The sequence below is a fragment of the Pongo abelii genome, chromosome 5 (genome assembly GCF_028885655.2).
Source record: "Pongo abelii isolate AG06213 chromosome 5, NHGRI_mPonAbe1-v2.0_pri, whole genome shotgun sequence".
NCBI classification, from domain to species: Eukaryota; Metazoa; Chordata; class Mammalia; order Primates; family Hominidae; genus Pongo; species Pongo abelii.
In genome coordinates, this window is record NC_071990.2 from 129,831,938 (window position 1) to 129,854,352 (window position 22,415).

Sequence of the window (22,415 nt, forward strand, 5' to 3'; positions counted from 1 at the left end):
AAAATTAGATTCTAAAGTAATTACTGCTAATGTATATGTATAATCGTTCAAAGAAGTCCAAAGAATACCATGTGAAATATGCCATATAACTGAAAATATATACATATCTCACTTTTGGAGAAATTTTACAGAGCAGAATTTTGTCACTTCCTGCTTTCATCTGTTTTCTTTTTATAAATGCTCTTTTCACCTATGCATAAATATCTTCTAGTTTTATCTCCACTCCAATATAATTGTTACCCTATGCAAAGTTCAAGTAAGATTGAAAATAACAGAGTAAAGTAATGAGTTACTTGCTATAGTTAAAATGACCTTAGAGATTAAACTTTAAGAAGCTATTTTAATTATTGAATGTCTATCACAGTAAAGTACTATTCAAGGCACTATTAAGAAAGAAAGAATATAATATAGTACCTGATTATTTGCCACTTGCCTCATCTTCCTGATATCTTTCTACTAGTCTGTCTAGTTTCTGAATAAATGTTCTACTCCCTGTTCTTTTTGGAAACTGGTGACTCCAATTTCAGCTACTTTATTTGAATATACTCCAGTTTACCGGTTCTTCCTTTCTACTCTCTCTATCTCTATACTCTGCCATTACTACCTATAGTCATGGGATAAAATACCATGAATCGAATAAATGCTATATGATGCACTGCCATGAACCATGTGATTGAGTCTCATTCTTTGAGGTACTGACTAGTAAAATGACATGGAACAATTAAAGATCCAAGTATCAATCCATTTACATTACCAACACAATACATTTGTTACTTCGTGAGATTATAAAAACATACTTTAACTGTTTTCAAAGTATGTTCACAATCATGTATTATTTTGGTTCTTACAACTACTTCAGGGGAAAAGAAGGACAAATAGGAAAGTCTTGATTTTACCTTTAAGAAAGAGAGGACAATCTGTCCATGTCATGTGGTGTAAGTGCTAGAGTCTAGAGCCTCAGTCTTCCAAGATAAGAAGTTCTTTGGCAGAAATGCCTCAGTTGCTTTCTTTTACTTCATAAGGTATTGAAGAAAAGGAACAATTTTTTATATTCCCGAAAATATCAAATCCTTTACGCTGTAGATACTCTCAGACTCTTACGAAACATTTGGTAAGTCACATGTTCCTTTCTAACACCAGTTGGCTAGACAGAGGGAAAAAGCCTTGACCTTCCAGGGCATTCACTTTAGGAAGGGATGGCAAACTCTCTGTTTATTTTGTTATTTCATAATATTTGCCATCTAATATTTTGTTGTTTAATAATATTTGTGTGCTCGTTGGTTTGTTTTTACTTATGGCTGTAAATGTAATAATCAACATTAAGTTGCAGGAAATGAAAAACACAATGCTCAAAGTAATTTATCTAAGCATTCCCATGGACAATAGGTTAAGTATATGGAAGAAAAAGGATGAAGGGGATTTTCTAAACCCTGTTCAGCCTGGATGTAAACCCTAGCAAACGGGCTTTCATCCCAATAGTATAGCAAAAGGGACATAAAAAAGATGTGTTCATGAATAACAGAAAAAACCTACAGATATTAGTCTTAGGAGAGAAAAAAATTCACACAATAATTCTTTGAGAATAAAGAATTTTACATCCTTTAAATTCTGGATATAGCTAACTCTCCTTGAAAGGATGAAAATAAAATTAAAAGGGTGCAAAGGAGACTCTGTAGAAAAAAGTATCAACTTTGATTGCATCAGCACAAGATACCAGACTTGGAGATGAGCAAAGTGGGAGTTTTGTTTCCCCTTATAAACGCAACCTTCCCCAAGGGCTGTGCCTTAGAGGCCTGTTCAGTGTTGTACTCTATAGAATTCTGCTACTATTCTGTGTGATTATTCTGATATTCTGTGTCTAATATATTCTTGGAAAATCACATACCTTCCTACACACACATATACGTGTGTGTGTATATATATATGTGTGTGTGTATGTGTGCGTGTGTGTATATATATATATATATATATATACGCAATATTACAATTTTAAAGGGTTTATAAACCCCCTAAACACATCCATGGAGCTGCAGGTTTAAAGGAATCTGCATTTTACATACAAAGTAACTGAAAATACATTAATTATCATAGTATGTAAAAGAGACCTACAAAGAGCAGAGAGAATTTATCCTCCTCTCATTCTTCAAAAGACGTAACCAAGGCACAGGTAAGAAAGCCAACCTATCAGATTTCTCATTTTAGAACAAGAATTTGTAGCTAACAATCTGGGCACAGCCCAAACATCTGAAAACAGGTTAAAAAATTACTCAAATATGTAGAATCCAAGTAAGTATCTTACAAGTTTTACTGTAAGCCATAAAACCAAAATCTGTTTGTGCAACAGAATATCCAGATTTTTAAACATATGACAATAAACTCTATCAGACAGTTTTAAACCCATTTTTTTTTCAAATCTAGATATTTGCTGGTGCTTGCTTGTGTTTTTGCAGTGTGAGATACTTTTAACAATTTTTCCAGTGTCTCAGCTTTAAATGTTGTTGCATGACTTCTTCCTCGGCTTTATGACGTTATAGACTGCAGCTGCTGTCAACATTAAGTAAAATTCAAAGTAAAAGGGTGTATTTCATTAGAAAATTTTTTAATTAGAATGATCACAAAGCAATTCAATAACCCACATGGAATAACTACATAAAAACAGTCTTAAGGCTTGAGAAATAATAAAACTTTTCCCAAACTATTTCCATACCTCATTATTCAATCTTTGTTATAAAAATCATTTCTAGATATCATTATGTGTCAGAATGCAAAGCAACTGTACTCAGTGAGCAATTATATAACAAAGGTAATTTTCAGAATTGGATATAAAATAATTCCTAATGAGCTACTGAAAAATTGTGATGAGAAAATGCAATTTATTCCTTGCTTTAAAAAAAAAAATAAGTGAAAGAAATTCAAACCAATTTCTTATAGATTAATGAGATTACTAACCGGCCATGTCACCTTGGGCCAGGAAGGAGGCAAATAGTATTCATTCACCATCAGCTACATCCCAGATACTACCAGACGCTGCACTCTGTATTTCATTTCACTGGTACAACAACATTTACAGAGACAGAGAGAGAGAAATGTTATTATTCCTAATTTACTGATGGGAAAATGGAAGCTCAGAAAGGTTGTATGTCATGACTAAATCTCAAGCAATAAAACCTAGATTTAAATTCAGGTTACTTAGGTTCCTGTGTCAGTTTGCCTATTTCTACACTATTCTTTATCTGTAAAACGAAAGTTTAGACTAGAGATAATCTCTAGGGTCTCCTTCAGATTTAACAGAAATTAATTTCAGGCCAGACATGGTGGCTCATGCCTGTAATCCCAGAACCTTGGGAGGCTGAGGTGGATCACTTGAGCCCAGGAGTTTGAGACCAGCTTGGGCAACATGGCAAAACCCCATCTCTACAAAAAAATACAAGAATTAGCCAGGTGTGGTGGCACACACCTGTAGTCCCACCTGCTAGGAAGGCTGAGGTGGGAGGACTGCCATGACTGTGACACTGCACTCAAGCCTGGGCAACAGAGCAATACCCTATCTCAAAAAAAAAAAAAAAAAAGAAAAGAAAAAAATCAATCAATTTCAATAATGTTGAAAGTATTATAATGGTGCTAGTACCAAAATGGTTTATATGATTGCTGAGTTTGGAGATTTTGTGTGTAAAAATACTAGGAAAATTAAGCACAAATAACTATGACTTCTATTATAGAATACTATCTTTTCAACTATATGTAATCATGTGTCCATTTAAAAATGGACAATAAATATTTAAAAGCAGCATAAAGAAAACCTATATGAAAATTTTCTTTTTTTAATAGAGTCTCACTCTGTCACCCAGGCTGGAGTGCAGTGGTGTGATCTCAGCTAACTGCAACCTCTGCCCCCTGGGTTCAAGAGATTCTCCTGCCTCAGCCTCCCAAGTAGCTGGGATTACAGGCACGCACCACCATGTCTGGCTAATTTTTTGTTTGTTTGTTTGTTTGTTGTTTTTGTTTTTGTTTGTATTTTTAGTAGAGACGGGGTTTTACTATGTTGGCCAGGCTGGTCTCGAACTCCTAGCCTCAAGTGATCCTCCCGCCTCAGCCTCCCAAAGTGCTGGAATTACAGGTGTTAGCCACCACACCCAGCCAAAAATTATAAATTGTTTTTATTGACCATCCATTTCTCTTTATTTCTTCCACTCTAATGATTTCTTGGGACCTATAGGTGTCCACTTCCTAAACATAGATGTAGAGCATTTAAAATTTCAAGACAACTTTTGTACCACTGCTACTGGTTCAGTAAAAGAACTGCTCAGCCTGCGAAAATAAGAAAGTAATATAAATGTCATCCTATTTTTTAAAGGGTTTATATAAATTTTATTACTAGGGAGAAACTTAGACTTTATCATAAGGAATGTGACATATGGCAACAATCAGCTCTTCCCACTGGATTTTCTTCATTGACTTCAATTTTGAGTCAAAGAGAACAGAAGAAATAGTCACCACTACTAAGCTAAGAAGAGTCTGTTTCTTGGTTCCAATGGCAATGAATATACCTCAATAATCCAGTTTAAAAAATAAAAATCAGTGCCTATTACATAAAGCAAGATGTTCTTGTCACAATAACATCCTTAATAGCAAAGTTTAACTATAAGACGTAACATGAAAAATATAATCTTCCAATACTGGGGCAAAGATCTAAACTTCCAAAGATTTCATGTAACATGCAGAAAAAAAAAAACATAAACACCATCAGTAGAATATTATTATAGTGTTATATGGGGCTGGAATTAAACCCACTCAGACAATCCTCTTGACCAGATCCATCCTATTCATTCATCTACATTAAAAAGCTTCAAAAGGCCATTTTGCAATAGTATAGTGCATTAACAACAGTGAAATTCAAATCATTTTCTAAAATATTCCCCTTTTTCCTTTGTGTAAATTTATCATTCCATTTATGTATTCATTCAAAAATAATTTGAGTTCCAACATACTTACGTTTTCCAGAAGAAAGATGAGAAAAGCATGTTTATATTTTTAAGCTTTTGAGCTATTCATAAAACAGTTATTTATCACAGGTCTATGTGCCAAACACAGTGCTAAACTGCACAACACTGAACGGTAGTATTGTTTCACCTTATTCTTAATTTTAAGTATCAATTTCTTAATTCTATTGTCAAGAACAGTGTGGTTTTATGAACAATAGCATATCTTTAACATTGTTTTAATTATCATTGTAGCCACAAAAGTAATAAATCAAAATCATTAGTAGATTACATTCAGAAAAAAATATTTTGACAGTTTAAACCCATTTTTATTTTCTATAAAACATTGTTATTTCTTAGTCCCATATAAAGTAAAGCAATATACTAGAAACATGAGAAAAATTAAATACCCAAATGCTTTATACAGCTATTATTGAATTTATTTCTTAAACTTTTCAGAGAAGGATAATTTTTTTGTTGCTTTAGCTGCTAGTTTAGGAAATAAATTCCTACCCTTTTAGGCTTGCTCATTACCAACAATTCCATCAAAAATACAATTTCAAATTAACTTTTCCCTTCCTAATAAATATTCCTTCTCATTCAAGACTCACTTTGACAACTGGTTGAAGGTGGACTTCTCGTTGATATGTTCCACACGCACGATAGTCCACAAAATGTTGGCCTTGTCCATTATTTTTATCAATAGAAACCTTTTCTTGGTTTAAAAACCAAATGTAATGGAGATATTTCTCAACATATAACTTAATAGAGATATCTCGCAATACAAAGACTTTTGGACAATATTTCTATTTTTTTTTCCTGAGAAAGTATTTTTACTTATGACTCAAAAACTCAATATAATATGTAAATCAGGGGTGTCCAGTCTTTTGGCTTCCCTAGGCCACACTGGTGTTAGGCCACATTCAAAGCTATCCTGGGCCACATGTGGCTGGTGGGCCATGGGTTGGACAAGCTTGATGTAAATAAAACTACCAGTGGAAAGAGTTTGTTTTGAGTTACATTCAAATACAACAGTTGGTAAAACATCAGAATAGTATAGATATTTTGAAAAGTTTAGAGTGAGTACAAATGGAATGGGTGCAGAACATAATGAATTTAAAGAAATGCATTGAATACAAGGCAATCATGAAATAAATTATTTGGTGACCAGAAAAAATTTTTATTTTTTTTTAAAGCTTTCACTGTCAAATATTATATTAATGCCAGACTGGAATTAGGTTTTATCTCTGTTAAAATAACAAATTGATCTTAGTATTTTCAGTCTCCTCTTAAAAAGAGGTTACAAAAATTATTCCTAATTTCTGTTTAATCTGAGGAAAGATTGGGTATCTCTCCAGGATAATATTATACACATTAAGTTTATTTTATTATGGTTTTGATGATTGAAAACAAATACAACTTTATTTCTTGGAAGAGCTGAGTTTCCTTATCATTGTGTTACCTTCTATTTTATTTTTAAATATCAAAATTACTATATTAATATAATTAATATTATCATAAATATTAATAATTTTAAAATACTGGTATTATTCCTTGTTTTTAGGCACCTGTCTTAATCAAGTGACCAATCTCCTGTGATAATACTTCTGATTCTTCCTTGCATGATAAAACAATAAATTCAGAAAAAATAAAAATTTCAAGAGGTCTTTTCTTCTAATCTGACTTCGTGATTTCCTATAGGTCTTTGGACAACTGCAGGGATTCACTTCCTTGCCTTGTAAGATTAGGAACAATAAAAATAATTAAATTTGTTTGGTATGTTCCATATTTTTAATTAGCTCAACACCATTATAAGGCTTGCAGAAAAAAGAGCTTCAAATCAGATTAGTTCAACTTTCTGTGCATTAATTTTTTTCAGGTAATATAAAATGTGTCCAAAATAATTCAATGTACGGGAAGAACATGGCAAGCTGTTAATACAGTCACTGTCCATATATTCTTACTTTCAGAGGAGCTGTTAACAAATACTTATTAAATAGTAAGTCTTATACCCTGATGGAGAATTCTTCTCTTTTCTAGTATGATACGGTTGATTACTATAATAAATTAATCACAAGCATTCAGTCATTCAGCAGGTGGTTTCTGCATTCCTCCCATACTTGCCTGAAGGCTCTGCTATTAACTATAGGCTCCACAAATTAAGTCCTCAAATACTGGCCTCAATAGAAAGTCAAAGATCAGGTACATCTAACTGTTATGTCTTCAAGGACCAGCCTCAAGGGTACAAGCTTCAGAGCTGATATCACCTACACATCAGCCAGACTATATCAGGTTACTAAGCCAGAGTTTCTGGGATTGATGACTTCATGAAATAAACTATAATCCCCAAATTCAAGAGATAAGTAATTAGTTAAATATAACTTAATGAACTCATGCGGTGAATCAATTTGGGATTATTTGTTTGGGAGGTTTGCAGTATATTTTTAATGTTCTGTTTTTTTGATTGGTATATATAATAATAAAGCTTTTTATTTATCTTGATTTAATTTTAATCCTTGACTTAATAAAGGTTCTTTAATTGATATGTGCTTCTAACTGACATCTAGGATACTCAGTAATACATTTTTTCTACTTTTCTTTACTTCCAATGGCAGTTAACTGGATAAATAACTAAGAATCAGCCTTTTTTAACCAGAATATAGTTTGACAAATCAACTGTACAAATTGTTTGATTAAGAAGAACTTTTTTACTAAAACACATATGGTAAGCTCACCAAAGAGACAAAGGCTGTATATTTCATATGTGGAAACAATCAATACCTATAGAGCCCTCTCAGTAACAGGGTCTGTTACCTAGTCTGAGTTTATAGGGTCCCAGCCTGAGAGGAAATAGTTAATCCCTGGCAAGCAAGGAAGCTCAGCTCATTTGGGAGACATAAAAGAGGAAGGAATTCACCCACATTTATAAGTACTTCAAGTGAAATACTCCTAATGGAGATGGTTATTTTGAGTTGGTTCCTAAGCTTCTGAAAAGCAGCAGCCAAGATTTGTTTTTTAAAATACTCTGAAGTAATAAAGGCTACTGAAAACACAATTCTAGATTTCTAATGAAATCTTCAAAAAGATGTGAATGTTCCACTCTTACTAATTGTTTAATATTGCGTGGCACTGGATATTTCAATTCTACTACAAGGCTCATGTCAATAAACACTTCTTGCTGCACCTATCCAAAGGAAACAGGCTGGGTGCAGTGGCTCACGCCTGTAATCCCAGCACTTTGGGAGGCCAAGGCAAGCAGATCACATAAGATCAGGAGTTTGAGACCAGCCTGGCCAACATGGTGAAACTCCATCTCTACTAAAAATACAAAATTAGCTGGGCATGGTGGTGCATGACTGTAATCCCAGCTACTCGGGTGGCTGAGGCAGGAGAATCACTTGAACCCAGGAGGCGAAGGTTGCAGTGAGCCGAGATCACACCACTGCACTCCAGCCTGGGTGACACAGCGAGACTCTGTCTAAATAAATAAATAAATCACACAAAAACAAAAGGAGACCACTTTTTTTGTTGTTTTTAACAAGAATCATCCTTGGATAATATTTATGATCCTAAGGGGGAAGTTTTAAGAAAAAATGTTCAAAACTTGGGACCCAGCACAAGAATGACTGTATATCCTTCACCAAATGATTAGCTAATTATTTAAAAGTATGTCGCTTCATCTGAGTCACTAATTACCACTGATTAAGATATTTTACAACTCTGTGAGAAAAGACAACTTGTAGAACATTTATAGTAACACAAATGATACTCATAATAACGCAAACAAATTTTGTCTAGTACAGAGGAAAATGATTTGTCTGTTAGTAAAGACAGACAAATCAAAGTGGTTTCACTTTGATTGTCTTACTGGACATTTAGTATAAAATTTAGGAATCTTATTCCACCATTCTTTCTTTCACTGATTATAAATGTTTCCCTTATTCCTATAATCTTTTGAACCAGTCTTACTATCCTGCTGGTTCCCCCAATAATAAATTAATCTATCTTTAGCATATACTCACATACACACTGTATAACACTTGACTCTTTCTTCGTTTTGGAGGGTTTTTTTTTTTTAATAAAGTATGGTCCCTTATTTATTCCACATCATAAAAATCATAAGGAAAACAAGAGAGAAAGAAAAATTCTTGTGAGTAACAATGGTAGGTTAGAAAGGTAAGGTAAGTTTACTAGGGGTAGGAAGATACCGCATATGCAACATATGCGTGAAATTAAGGGAAACCTGATGCTAGGCTGAACAACGCATTAGAGCAGGGGCATCCAATCTTTTGGCTTGCCTGGGCCACCCTGGAAGAAGAAGAATACACTAACACTAACGACAGCTGATGAGCTTACAAAAAAAAAAAAAAGCAAAAAATCTCATAATGTTTGAAGAAAGTTTACAAATTTGTGCTGGGCCATATGCAAAGCCATGGGCATTTGGCAGCATGGGGCTCACAGGTTAGACAAGCTTGCATTAGAGAATACGATGCTGTTTTAATAAACGCTTTATTTGTGCATTCTTCTAAATCCCACAGCTTTGAAATTCTACTTACAGATCTATACTAACATATCTGTATCAAAGAGCATCCCAGGAAAGTTTTTTGTGTTTATTTATTGATACTTATAAGGAGGAGACAACTAAGAACCTTTTTTTCTTCAGGATACTGTTGTGTCTGAATTTTGTACCTGGAATAGCCGTAGATTTTAGACCTTTAAAGAGAGATAGCCTGAGGTAAAAAGATGACCTACTGGAATGGAGAAGCAAAGAGATAAGGAAAAAATCTGAATTATTGATGAAATCACTGAGCCACTGACTCAGCCAACTCTGGACCTTTTGTTATGTGAAAGTAGCCTTCTTTATGGTTTAAACACATTTCTAGTTGTGCTTCCCATTACTTGCGCTGGAAAAAGCATAAGAGATACAACTTCTGTCACACCTCCAAGTCAGCCCTGAAGCTTTTTGCTGCAGTCTCTAAAGAAAGATTTCTACATATACTTGTTTTATAAAGTTCAAAAGTTAAATCCTTATACTATATCTCTACATACCTGGATTCCTAGCCTTGCCTTTCCCAAGACATAAAACCTTTGATAATTTACTTAGGCTCGCCTGACTTCCGTTCCTTCATCTACAGAATGATGTAAATACATATTCCAAAGGCATTTTGGGAGGATTAAGTGAAATGACATATTTTAAATGCTTGGGATCAGACAGAAGGAGTCAGAGAATTATTTTTTAAGTATCCAGTAAGTCTGACCTAACATGGATAAAAATCACACACTCAAAACATAACTTTTGAATAGTCAAAATTGCCACCCTACTTTCCTATTTAATCTCCAACTCTTAAATAACATACAGAAATACATAACCAGCTTGATGAAGTTTGTAAAACTGTCCTATTTAATTTTATTCTCATAAACCTAGAAAAAGCAAGCCAGCATCTTTTTAATCAGCATTGCTAGGTGGAGATTTCATGATGCTGTGAGCATTTCTAAGATGTCATATGCTCTAAATTTAGAAAATGTTCACTTTTCATTGAAAAATATACCTCAGCCAATAATTTCCTTTTTGGGGAGGGAGTAGAGGTCTTTACAACATACCACTCTTGGCAGAAACTAGGTTGGAAAACTAACATTCTTCCAAGATTTTAAAGCATCTTTTATACGTAATGATAATCTAATATATAATCACAACTCCATATTTTTCACATTAACTATATGAGATAATTAATATCACATATATTTTTAATAATTCCTAGTTACCTACCTTTTCTTGTTTTGATTTTGTGTGTGTATGTGTGTGTGTGTGTGTGTGTGTGTGTGTGTGTGTGTATGTATTTCCCTGGCATTCTTCTTGTGTTTGAAAGATAATAAGCTTTTAAACTGAGATAGGACCTACCTATCTTGAGTCAAGTTTATTTTTGGAGAGGAGAAGTATAAGGTCATAACTGTATTTTCGGTCACACTCCTACCAGGGAAAAGTAATTTTGAGTCTTTGGACTATGTATTGATTTTAAGGTATATGTGAAAGGTGTCTATAGTCTTTGAAATTGCTGTGTATTCTTATCTTAATTCATCTAGGAGGTTGGAAGTTCTCTAGCACTGACACCTATATTCATTTATTTTTCCTTTTTTTTTAATACTAGGCTATTCTTTTCCCCTGAAATATATTAGGACATATCTAACTTAGATGCATTATGTACCTGAAATATCAGGAAAAAATTCCAGTCTCAGCATGCCATTTCCGTCCACTGTAATTTAGATATTTTTCATGTTGCATTTATGTCCTTAAGGGTAATAGTCCTTACATTAAAAACCAGCCTTCATTAGGTGGCTCACCCTTCAAGTAGTCCATTACAGCCTTTCACTCTCTCACCTTGCACTGCTTCCAACTCCCACTGTTTTTAATAAGCAACTCAAATGTGGCAAACTATCCTCTGTGTGCAGAGGGCAAAAGCATCAATAGACAGAAGATAACATGGTTTGGAAGAGCACATTGAAATAAGCCCATAATTCTCATCCTAAAATACTTCACTGCAAACAAAGACTTAAAATTATTTTCAAACCCTAGACTTTAGTCTGATTCCTTCCATCCACGATTTTTTCTTTTACCATACATGCTCTAATGAGACAGCAGATAATATATGTGTTTCTAAAGGTTGCTTAAACAGACATGCAGCAAGTGTTTATCAAATAACTAAAAATAACATACAGGTAAATCAAAGGAAGGGCAAAGCGTCTCCCCAAGGGATGAGAATATCATAGAGAAAATTCTGAAGTTTGGCGGCAATTCCAAACAACAGTGAGTCTCAGATTCCATTTCCCACAAAGGGTAAGAAACAGTCATTTAAAGCTTTCAAATTGTGGAAAGAAGTATTTTAAATGAAGTGGTAGAAGATCATTCTGGATTAAATCAAATAAATTATATAGCTCATTATATAGTGGATTTAAATAAATGTCCATGCCCAAGTCAAGGAAATTTGTCAACTCAACTACAATGATGAAGCACGGTGGTACCGGAACAAGAGTAACTTTTATATTAGACAGACAGATCTAAGTTCCAATTCTGCCCCTGGGTGACAATTATTCTATCACTCTCTGCCATGTTTTGTCTCTGGTAGATATGCTGTTAAGATATTCACTCCACTTATCTCTAAAATATCACCAATTTTATAAGGCTCTTGTAAGATTAAAAGATATATGTCATGTCCCTAACATAGTAAAACTCAGTAAGTGACCAGTAAGTGGTAGCTAATAGTAGTAAGTACTTTCATCTCAGAGATGCTTATCTAAAAGTGCTTGAGTTTGCAACATGATTGTTTTCAAACTGCCCTTTGGAGCCATATGTCTCTAGGTGTTTTTCAGAGAAGCCATCTTGATGGACCCAGGGTGGTATAGAGAAAGGGGTAGATGGTGAGAATGTAGGGGATTATAAAACAGGTAAGTTCCAGGACCATTCATTCCTTGTCATTGATTTTAAATATTAAAGTGATAGAAAATATTATTTTTTTAAAAAAGAATTCTATTACTTAAAAAAAAAATCTGAAAATCATTGAATGATGCATAACCTTCCAACTTTAAACATCTGAAGTTTTCAGGCTCCTTAGAATCTAACACCTATATCCAGTACTTTTTGAGGTTTTCCCATCTGTGTTAATGGCCTCATGTTAAGCCCTTCCTCTCCCCACTACCACCAAATCTCTCAGTTCCCCTTAGGACGACTGCACATGTTCACACACACACTCTCTTTGGTTGTGTTAACAGACAATGCTAAGTAGATGACAAAAAGAAAGTAAACCAACATTTTGGCCTGATTTTCTCAATCTTCTAACACAAAACTAGTGATAATATTGCAAGCCAATATTCATTGCCAATCCTATATGCACAGAACTTTATTCTACCACTCGCTGCCATGTTTTGTCTCTGGAAGATACACTGTCAAATAATTCTGTTAATCCAGCTGTGTGAGATTTTTCATATTTATGACCTTGCAAAAAACATATGCTTTTTTATTAATCATCTATAATAGGGAGATGAAAATATTAGTCAAAGTGATCCACTACTTTTAATAACTGATCACTGTTCCCAGAGAGAAAGAAAGCATAAGTCAACATAAGAACTTCCTTGAAATTTGTTCTCAGATGTATTAAAATGTGTTCCATGGCATATATAACATTATTTTAATAAATTATTACTAAATTAAATAAATTATTACTAAATCTTCTCTTATAAAACTAAGAGACTCATATTATTACTTAGGAAACTTAGCTGAAATCATGTTACCTATACCTTTTATTGTATGCATCAAATTATGGACACCAATGTCTTATTTAATTTTCACTTCATCACACTATCAGAAGAAAGCCAGGTACAAAATCATGTGACCCACGCATGCTCCCCACTGAATAAAAAAGCGCACCAAATCTCTCCAAATAAATAATTGAAGAATGGTCCTGGAATTATCTGTTTTATAATCCCCTACATTCTCACCCCTACCCTTTTCTGTATACCACCTGGCTCCATCAAGGTGGCTCCTCTGAAAAACACTTAGAGACATATGGCCTTAAACTACTGAATCAGACCTCACTAAGTTTTATAAGGGAGGAGGAATGGTTCCTTACTTCAATCTCCAGAGTAATTTAACGACAAAGGGCTTTCATTTTTTACTATATATACAGTGTGTGCATTTTAAATAAAGAACTCTGTACAGTTATTTTCATTATTATCAGTGAAAACACTAGACTGAAGGTAGGATACAATTCAGTTGTAATTTTAAATACTATCAAATAAGTTCTCTAGAGACTCTAAACTAAAATTCAATTAGCTATTTTACTAAAACCTGTTAAAAATAAAAAGCAGTTATAATTACAGTCAAAGATAAATGTACTGAGATGTCAATCACAATCCCTACTCTCAGATCTAGGAGAGAACATATAGTAAAATGGTCAAATAAATTTATTTCATGAGGTCATAAGCATAAAAAAAATTGAAAATGTCAAGAACACACATGTCTTTGAGATCAAAGAATGATTTCTAGTTCCATGCAACAGCTCTCATTCTCTATGGGTTCTGAAAATATATATACAATAGACTTTTGAGGGACAGAAGATCGGAATTTGACAAGCAAAAGTCAAAAAGAGAGAAAGAAATATGAAAAGAGTACCCTTTTTTGGTAGAATTAACAACATTTAAGTGTATCCAATATAGACAGGTAATATTTATAAAGACAAAGGTCAAATCTTAATAATTATGTAAATGTACAATTATATAAAAATCTCAACTCAATATAATGTTTGGTAAATGGGGTATTTTTGAATTCAATTAATTTTCTAACGAGGAAAAACCTCTTGTTTAATTCTTGACAAAAATATTTTAAAACTTACATTACAGAAGTTGACACTTTTGTCTAAGAAAAATAATTTGTTTTTGAGAAATAAAAGACAAAAAAAATATGGTCTATGTTCATAAGGACTTTTTTTTTTTTTTTTTTTTTTAAGACAGAGTCTCGCTCTGTCACCCAGGCTGCAGTGCAGTGGCCTGATCTCGGCTCACTGCAACCTCCGCCTCCCAGTTCAAGCAATTCTCCTGCCTCAGCCTCCTGAGTAGCTGGGATTACAGGCGCCTGCCACCACGCCTGACTTAATTTTTCTATTTTTAGTAGAGAGGGGATTTCACCATGTTGCTCAGGCTGGTCTCGAACTCCTAACCTCGTGATCCGCCCAACTCGGTCTTCCAAAGTGCTGGGATTACAGGCGTGAGCCACCACGCCCAGCCATTCATAAGGACCTTATAGTCTAATGGACAGAAGGACATATAAGAAATATACTATAAAAATAGCTACAATTTAAGTAGTACATAGTACAGTGGGCTGCATCTTCTGATAGGAGGATAGAAGAAATAGAGTTTCAAGCCAGTCAGGAAAATCTTCTCAAAGCAGGCAGAACGTGAGAAGACACAGTAAAAATGGGTAAGAGATTAATGAATGGATAAGTAGACAAAGAAATATTTCAGCAGAGGGAAAAGAACAATACAAGGCCCATACAAAGATATCAGCGAACACAGTATTTTTTTTAGTAGGGAGGAGAGAATCCAGTATGGTAAGAAAACTAGAAGTTTGGACCCATTTGAGGATATCTATTTTATATCTTTTGTTCTAATCCATGACATTTTATTTATCATTTTAGTTTCCCAGCCTTGTGTGCATTGGTTTTATTTTTTGTCAATTTACACTGACATATCAGATACATAAAGAAAAGTACACAACTCATCATTGCACAGCTCAATGACTTTTTACAGATTTCAGCACACCTCAAACTGTAAAACGCCATCCAGATTAAGAAATAGAATATCACCAGCATCTGGAAGACTCCTTCATGCCACCTGACAAGCACTAACCATCATTACCCAAACCCTCCTTCAGGTAAATAATATGCTGATTTCTAATATCATTGATTAGCTTTGCCTGTTTCTGAAACTTACATAATTTATATAAATGTATATAATACATACTCTCTTGCATCTGCTTTCTTTCCCTTAAGATTGTGTTTGCGAAATTCATTCATGTTATTTTATAAAGTAATGGTTCTTTCATTTATTTGCAGTACAATATTCCACTTTATGAATATGCCACCATTTATTTATACATTGCACTGCTGACAGACATTTGGGATGTTTTCAGCTTGGAACTATTATGAATGCTGATGCTATCAACATTCTTGCACTTGTCTTTTGGTGAACATGTATACTCAGTCCTGCTGGGCTTATACCCAAGAATGGATTTGCTGGTCATAAGGTTGTACAGATTTATGCTCCAACAGTAGTATTAGAGGGTTTTACTTACTCTACATTCTTACCAACACTTGGAATTAAAATTTTCATTTTTCCACTGATTGTACAGTAATTTCTCACTGTGTTTTAAATATGCATTTCCTTGATGACTGAGTTAAGTAGGTGTTCATAATTTATATGATTTGGGGACATTAGAACTGTCTTATGAAGTACTCATTCTTCTGCATGCTATTTTTTATTCTATTTGGCAGACCTTTCAGTCATCATCATTGTAATCTGACCAAACTAGTATGTGGAACTGTGTAGTAAGTAGTAAGTAGGAACTGCTGGAGAACATTTTAAGCAATGATTGATAGTACTGTATCTCCTCATGAATAGAAACAATTTTCTTTTTTTCTATTATTCTCTACTATCCATCTTCAGTCTTCTTTCATTCTAATCTATTTATTCATCCTTTTTTCTCTCACTCTTGACTTTCAGTCCAAAAAGGTTAATAAACAGAAGCCAGTTAACAGCACCAAGTATCACACAGTTCAATAACAAGTTAGGTTTGGAGAGCCAGCTTTTAGAGTTCCCAAACATCTGGGGTTTCTTGTTTGTTTTGTTTTTGTTTGTGTGTGTTTTTAAAGTACATAAAGAAAATAAGCATGCTTGCTAATTTATGTGACAATAAAAAGATCATAACATTTTAGTATGAAAAATCTAAATGTCTCCTTTACGCCAATTTATGAGCAAGGAATATTCAGTCAGCACTTTAAAGGAATATCAGAAGGAAAATGAAAAAAATAGTATCTATTATAAAAAGAGATGACTAAAGGAATAATATACGTGAGTGCTTTCTCTCACCTCTCTGAAGACTAAACACAGTTTCATTCGGCAAAGTGGCCGTGACCTTTTTCCCTCCTCTGCATGATTAATTACTTAATGTCCTATTAATTGGAAGATATGGCTGAATTTCAAATGCTTTCATTTTCTGTGCATATCATCCTGTACTGTAACCACCGATTAAGCTGTTCATCAAAGGTGAGCCAACAAGGTCATCTGAGCAGTAATTCTTCAACTATTCATTACCCACCATCAATGGTAATTAGCAATGGTAACATTTCCATAAATCAACATCTTTCTTATTATTCTATGATGATAAACATTCAAAATCTGTGCATCCCAGCCCACCCACCCCCTTTAATTTTATATGAAAAGTTTAGTCTAAATATACCACAGAGAAAATTCAGGTGAAAAATTACAGTAGTTTAATTAAAATGCACCAGGAAAATAAGGTTACATACCTTTGAAAGAAAAAATACAAATCTATGCACAAAATTAAATGAGTCTGCTGACAAAGTAGGGGTCAAATATAAGAAGCAAAGAGTGTCAACCACACAGTCCCAATTTTCCCTCTGCAAAGGAAATTATGGCTCAGTTCAGCCTCAAAAATAACCATTTGCCTACTCAATCACGGAAAGTGACAGTTCAGAGTAAAAAGCAAATTTAATTCATTCTATTATAAAAGTACACATCACAAGGGAACCAACACAAAATTTTTCAAGGAAATATTTACCATATTCATTTACAAACCAAAAATTACATTTAGAAATGTAACTTTTAGGTTTTATTTACTTTGCATGCTTGTGATAAATTGTTTATTGTTGATGTTTTCACTTTTTGTTTTTCTAATCATATTAATCAGCAAGTTCAGGGATGCTGCTGATAGAATTTTCTCCCTTCAATAAGCAGAATTAACATTTTCACTTCTAATGGCTATGTCTAAAATTGTCATATCTAAAATTCACTCAAGAAGGACTTACTCATTTTGTAGAAAAATTAATTCTAAACCATTTTTAATCATAATAAAAATACTGAATATACTTTGAAACCTAAATTATTAGTACTAAGCAATTAGCACATTAATTATATTATATATTATAATAGCATAATGATGTATATTATATAACATGACTATATATAATATATAATTATGTACTATTTTTGTTTCTTTCTAAATATTGGAAGGAAAAGAGTTTGTTCTCTTTCATGTTGTATTTTTAAATTCCTGTTTACATTTTCAATGTTACAATTTAATGTTATTGCTAAGCATATATGCACAGAACTTGGAATTTGCTCCAGATTAATATGCAGAATTGAAAGCACAACTATTAGTCCAATATTGTATGAAATGGTATGTAAATATTGACATCCTATGTTAATGTGTTTTTCCTAAGTAAGATGAAACACAATGCACACTGGTTTAAACAATTATAAATTATATTATCTCACAAAACCCAAAATCAAAGGATATAACAAAGTAAGGTAAAAAACGAAAAGATGCTGAGCGCGGTGGCTCAGGCTTGTAATCCCAGCAGTTTGGGAGGCCGAGGCGGGTGGATCACGAGGTCAGGAGTTCGAGACCAGCCTGACCAACATGGCGAAACCCCGCCTCTACTAAAAATACAAAAATTAGCTGGGCGTGGTGGTGCACGCCTGTAGTCCCAGCTACTCAGGAGGCTGAGGCAGGGGAATCACTTGAACCCGGGAGGCAGAGATCGCAGTGAGCAGAGATCAGGCCACGGCACTCCAGCCTGGGCGACAGAGTGAGACTCCATATCAAACAAAAACAACAACAACAAAAGAACAGATTTGGCCCTATTTCTCTATAATTCCCACATAAAAGATCTCCATTTGACACTTTTGTCTCCACACTGTCTCCCCTCAGAGTCACTGGCATACTCACGACCACTGGGAGAAAGACACAACCTCTCTCCTTACAATGTAATAAAATTCTTTCCCTTCAGTCTGATTGGATCCAACCTATATAATTTAATTGAATAACTACGAAAAGAGCTGATCCCACATTTAAGATTTTTTTGGAAAGGATTTTTTTTTGTTTATTCTGTTTTTTTTTTTATTTTTTGATTTTTGGTTTGTCACTTGGGTTTTTATTAAGTAAAAAAAACACTAATACTTATCTTTTTTTTTCAAAGACAAATAACAAGGAATACAGAATTACAGAAAGTTATTAAGGGAAAGGCAAAGAATAAGGCTCTTAGACGTGATCCAGTAGCACAATAATTTAGCTTATTATAACCATTAAATTATTGTTGTTACACCTTAAATAAGAAAATCATAGACACTGCAAAACTATTCCCCCAACACTGACTAAACAGTGACTCTCACCTTGGGGCATCTCGGGTGGTAGATAGTGAGGCTCTTGAGCACTAACATGCACCCATTCAAAGTCATCATACAGATCCTGGTGGTAATCACAGGCCCCTGGACCATCATCAAAAGTACAGCCACCTAGGAGAAAAGAAGACTACTGTTACATTCTAAACAGATTTTCCAAACATAACGAAAGTTCTGGAGAAGGAAATGTTACATTGATATATATAAATGTTACTCACAATCTTAATAATAAATGGTACTCCTGTTTATCACTATTCTCTTTAAATTTTCACAGAACAATAAATTTCTATCAGTACTTTCTGTTTGAAAAAGAAGCCCATGTGAGCCCCAGAAGGAAGACTGAGGCACAGATTTCGAATTATTAAAAATAATAGACGATACATGCGTAAGTCAGGCTTTCTTGAAATATACAAAGTGTTACTGGTAGAGGATCTTGACTGCAAGTTTTCCAGGTTCTTGGCGTCTTGAACAAAGAACTGGACAAAACCCACACCAAAGCGAGGAAAGAATGAAGTAACGAAAGCAGAGATTTACTAAAAATGAAAGTACACTCCACACCGTGCGAGTGCGCGAGCAGCGGCTCAAGGGCCCAATACGGAATCTTCTGGGGTCCAAATACCTCCCTAGAGGTTTCTGATTGGCCACTTGGTGCTCACCTCATGTAAATGAAGTGGTGGCCCACAATCAACACTTCACAGTACTTTCTGCAACCAATCAGAGGTACTTTCAATTTTCCATCACCACTCAGAAAACGAGGAAGTTCGCAAAGGGAGTAGCCTGTGGTCCTTTTGTTACTAAGGCCTGGAAAGTTGGGGTTTTCCTTTCTATTTAGTTCTAGTATGTCAGGTGAATCAGCCTTAGGTTCCCTGCCTCCGGACCCTATTCTCCTGCCTCACAAACCACCTAGAGTCTAAATCGTTTTTAGTAACTTTAGTGGTGAGAAGCAGAGGAAGAATAAGAGTGAAAGTTGTCTTCTCTACAATGCAAGTTCAAGAAGGTGAAATAATTTAAGTTTTACCAACATCTTTGCTTTAAAAGAACTCTTTGAAATCTCATAATAGACAATGAAACATAAAGCTTTTTAGGGTCTAAAGTGTTTGAGGTCTGTGATATCTTTCATGCTTTATTTAGATTACTTTCATACACAATTATGATTTAAAAGGTTGGGGGTGACTCAAGCATAAAACCAATCAGATTAGCCTATAATCACTTTCACCGCTCGTACTTTATTTAATAACTTGCTCTTTTTAAATGGGGGTAGCATTTCCCCTTTGCATCAGTCATGGTTTTTCTGGCTTAATTTTCGGGGGTAACTGTATTGCAAAAGTAGACGGATTATTTTTGCTTCTTAGCCGATGTGTACAGGCACACACGACTCAACATATTTAGTCTATTCAAATCATGAAAATAAGAACTGGCCTATATGTCTCATCTTGAAAGAAAATGCGTTAGAACTAATGAAAATCCAGCAGTGGGTTTAATGAGAGAAACCAATAACCTGTCTCCTTTCAAATAGCTTATTTGTTCAGTTTCCATAGGGATCTCTGTGAAGAAACTCAGTGAATTCTCCAACCAAGCAACAGACTAAGGAGTAGTAAACTCCAGTGCTGTAAATTCTTCTCTGTACAAAAAGGAATTTATTTTCCTCATCAAAAGTTTGGCAATCTGAGTATAAGTGAAAGTTAAACTGCTCACCAGTGACAGGGAGGGGTCAGTGTCACAGGCAAAGCAGGAGACATCAGAGATGTCATGGTGGCACTACAAGCTCTGAAATCTTTTCCAAAAGGAGAATATGTTGAGTGTATTCTTGAATCACTCTTATGACTACAGCAATCCTATAAAACAACCAAACTTGAGAACTCGAAACCTTAATATTGTCTTTTAAATATGCTTAAAATAGACCTTTTATAAATGCTCTCATTAAAAAAGATGTACTTTTTAATTTAAAATTAATCAATGAAAATAGGTTGCTAGGAAATGTATCTTCACATAGCAAGAGGAATGTTTTTCTCAAAATATAATTTGCTATCAAACTCTAAAATAATTTACTGCTTTGTAACACAGGACTTCAGGGCCCCCATTACCCTTTATAATAGTGTGAGTGCCCTCTGTATATAAATTTAAACTACCAGTGGGACTCATATTGACTCATTTGAAAGACAAATGGCCTTAATTGCTCTCCTTCATAGCCACTGTTAATTTTAGACTACAGGATTCTGATTAGCAATAACAACTAGGAGTAGCCGTACAAAATAAGTGGGTCAACCCTTGCTATTTGTTGCGCATCCCTTCCCTATCTGAAATTTGTCAAAGGAGTCTTGAAAATCATTGCTGGTCTATTTGACTTGAGTAATAAGAAAACTTTTTAAATAATTTTTAATTTCTAATTTACAACAAGGTCTAATCCAAGAGGTATAAAATATAGCATACTAATAAATCTTTTAAAATTTTTTTATAAAGAATTTTGTATTTCAAGGTTAAGGGCAAATACCGTATACTGGAGTAGATGCTAGGAAATGCAAAAATAACTGGACTGATAAATGAGACAAACTATGGGAGACATATATATTAAAATAAATACAATGTGTTATGCGGGATAATAATATGATGAAAATTCCAAAGAACATAAAAGAATTGGCTACCTACACCAGGGTTGGTTAGGGAAGGTTTCAATGAGTTACTCGTAGTGAATATAAGGAAGGATATACCAAACAGAGCAAAGCCAGAAAGGGAATGGGAATAAAAGTGAGGAAAAGCAAGAGCAAAGGCATGTAAGTCTAAAGGAACATCATATGTTGTGAAATTTCAAATAATTCTGTATAATGAGCATCCAGAATACGTAGGAAACTAGGAAGAAATGAAAGTAAATACGAAAAGTTTTAGATGTCAGAAAAAGGAGTTTAGAGTTTGTTCTACAGCTGTATTAACATCTTTAAAAGATTTTATCCAAGAGTATGAGGCAAATCAAGCCACATTAAAAAAAAATGGTAATAACCCATGTTAAGTTAAAAGAGGAATAGAGGGAAACAGAGGAAAATAATTTGTTTCAACCTTGTAACAGAGAGCGCATAATATATCCTGAACTAATTCCATCATATACAGTTCCTATTGACCATTTAGGACTCACTAGAAAGGCCTAAACACCAAGTCCTCTATTACACGCAGTCCTCGATACATGTTCTTGAGTTCAAGACATCTTTATGTATAGTATTACATAAATCTATTTAAAAAGAGAAATGTCATAGCAAGGTCCTAATTCATAAATTAAAACATACCTTATGAATTTAAAGTTTCACTGAGCTGGACGGCAGATGGCAGAACAGAAAGAGGTAATATCAAACTGGTGTTCAAGAAATTTAGTTAGGCAGAGGGAAAGAAAAATGAGCAAGGAAACATTCCATTTCAGCTGTTGCATTTGCTACTAGTAATAAGGCTACAATGAGTAGCTGCAAATCATGCCAGAGAAAT

General features: G+C 34.2%; 1 protein-coding gene across 5 annotated transcripts in view; it reads right to left on the reverse strand.

Annotated features, from left to right (window-relative positions):
• Nucleotides 1-22,415, reverse strand: part of PTPRK (protein tyrosine phosphatase receptor type K) — a 559,501-nt gene that overhangs the window by 416,748 nt on the left and 120,338 nt on the right. For all 5 annotated transcript variants that reach the window (XM_054556726.2, XM_054556728.2, XM_024247798.3 and 2 more), the window contains 1 exon segment: nucleotides 18,939-19,061. In XM_054556726.2, the coding sequence (XP_054412701.1) occupies nucleotides 18,939-19,061 (123 nt within the window).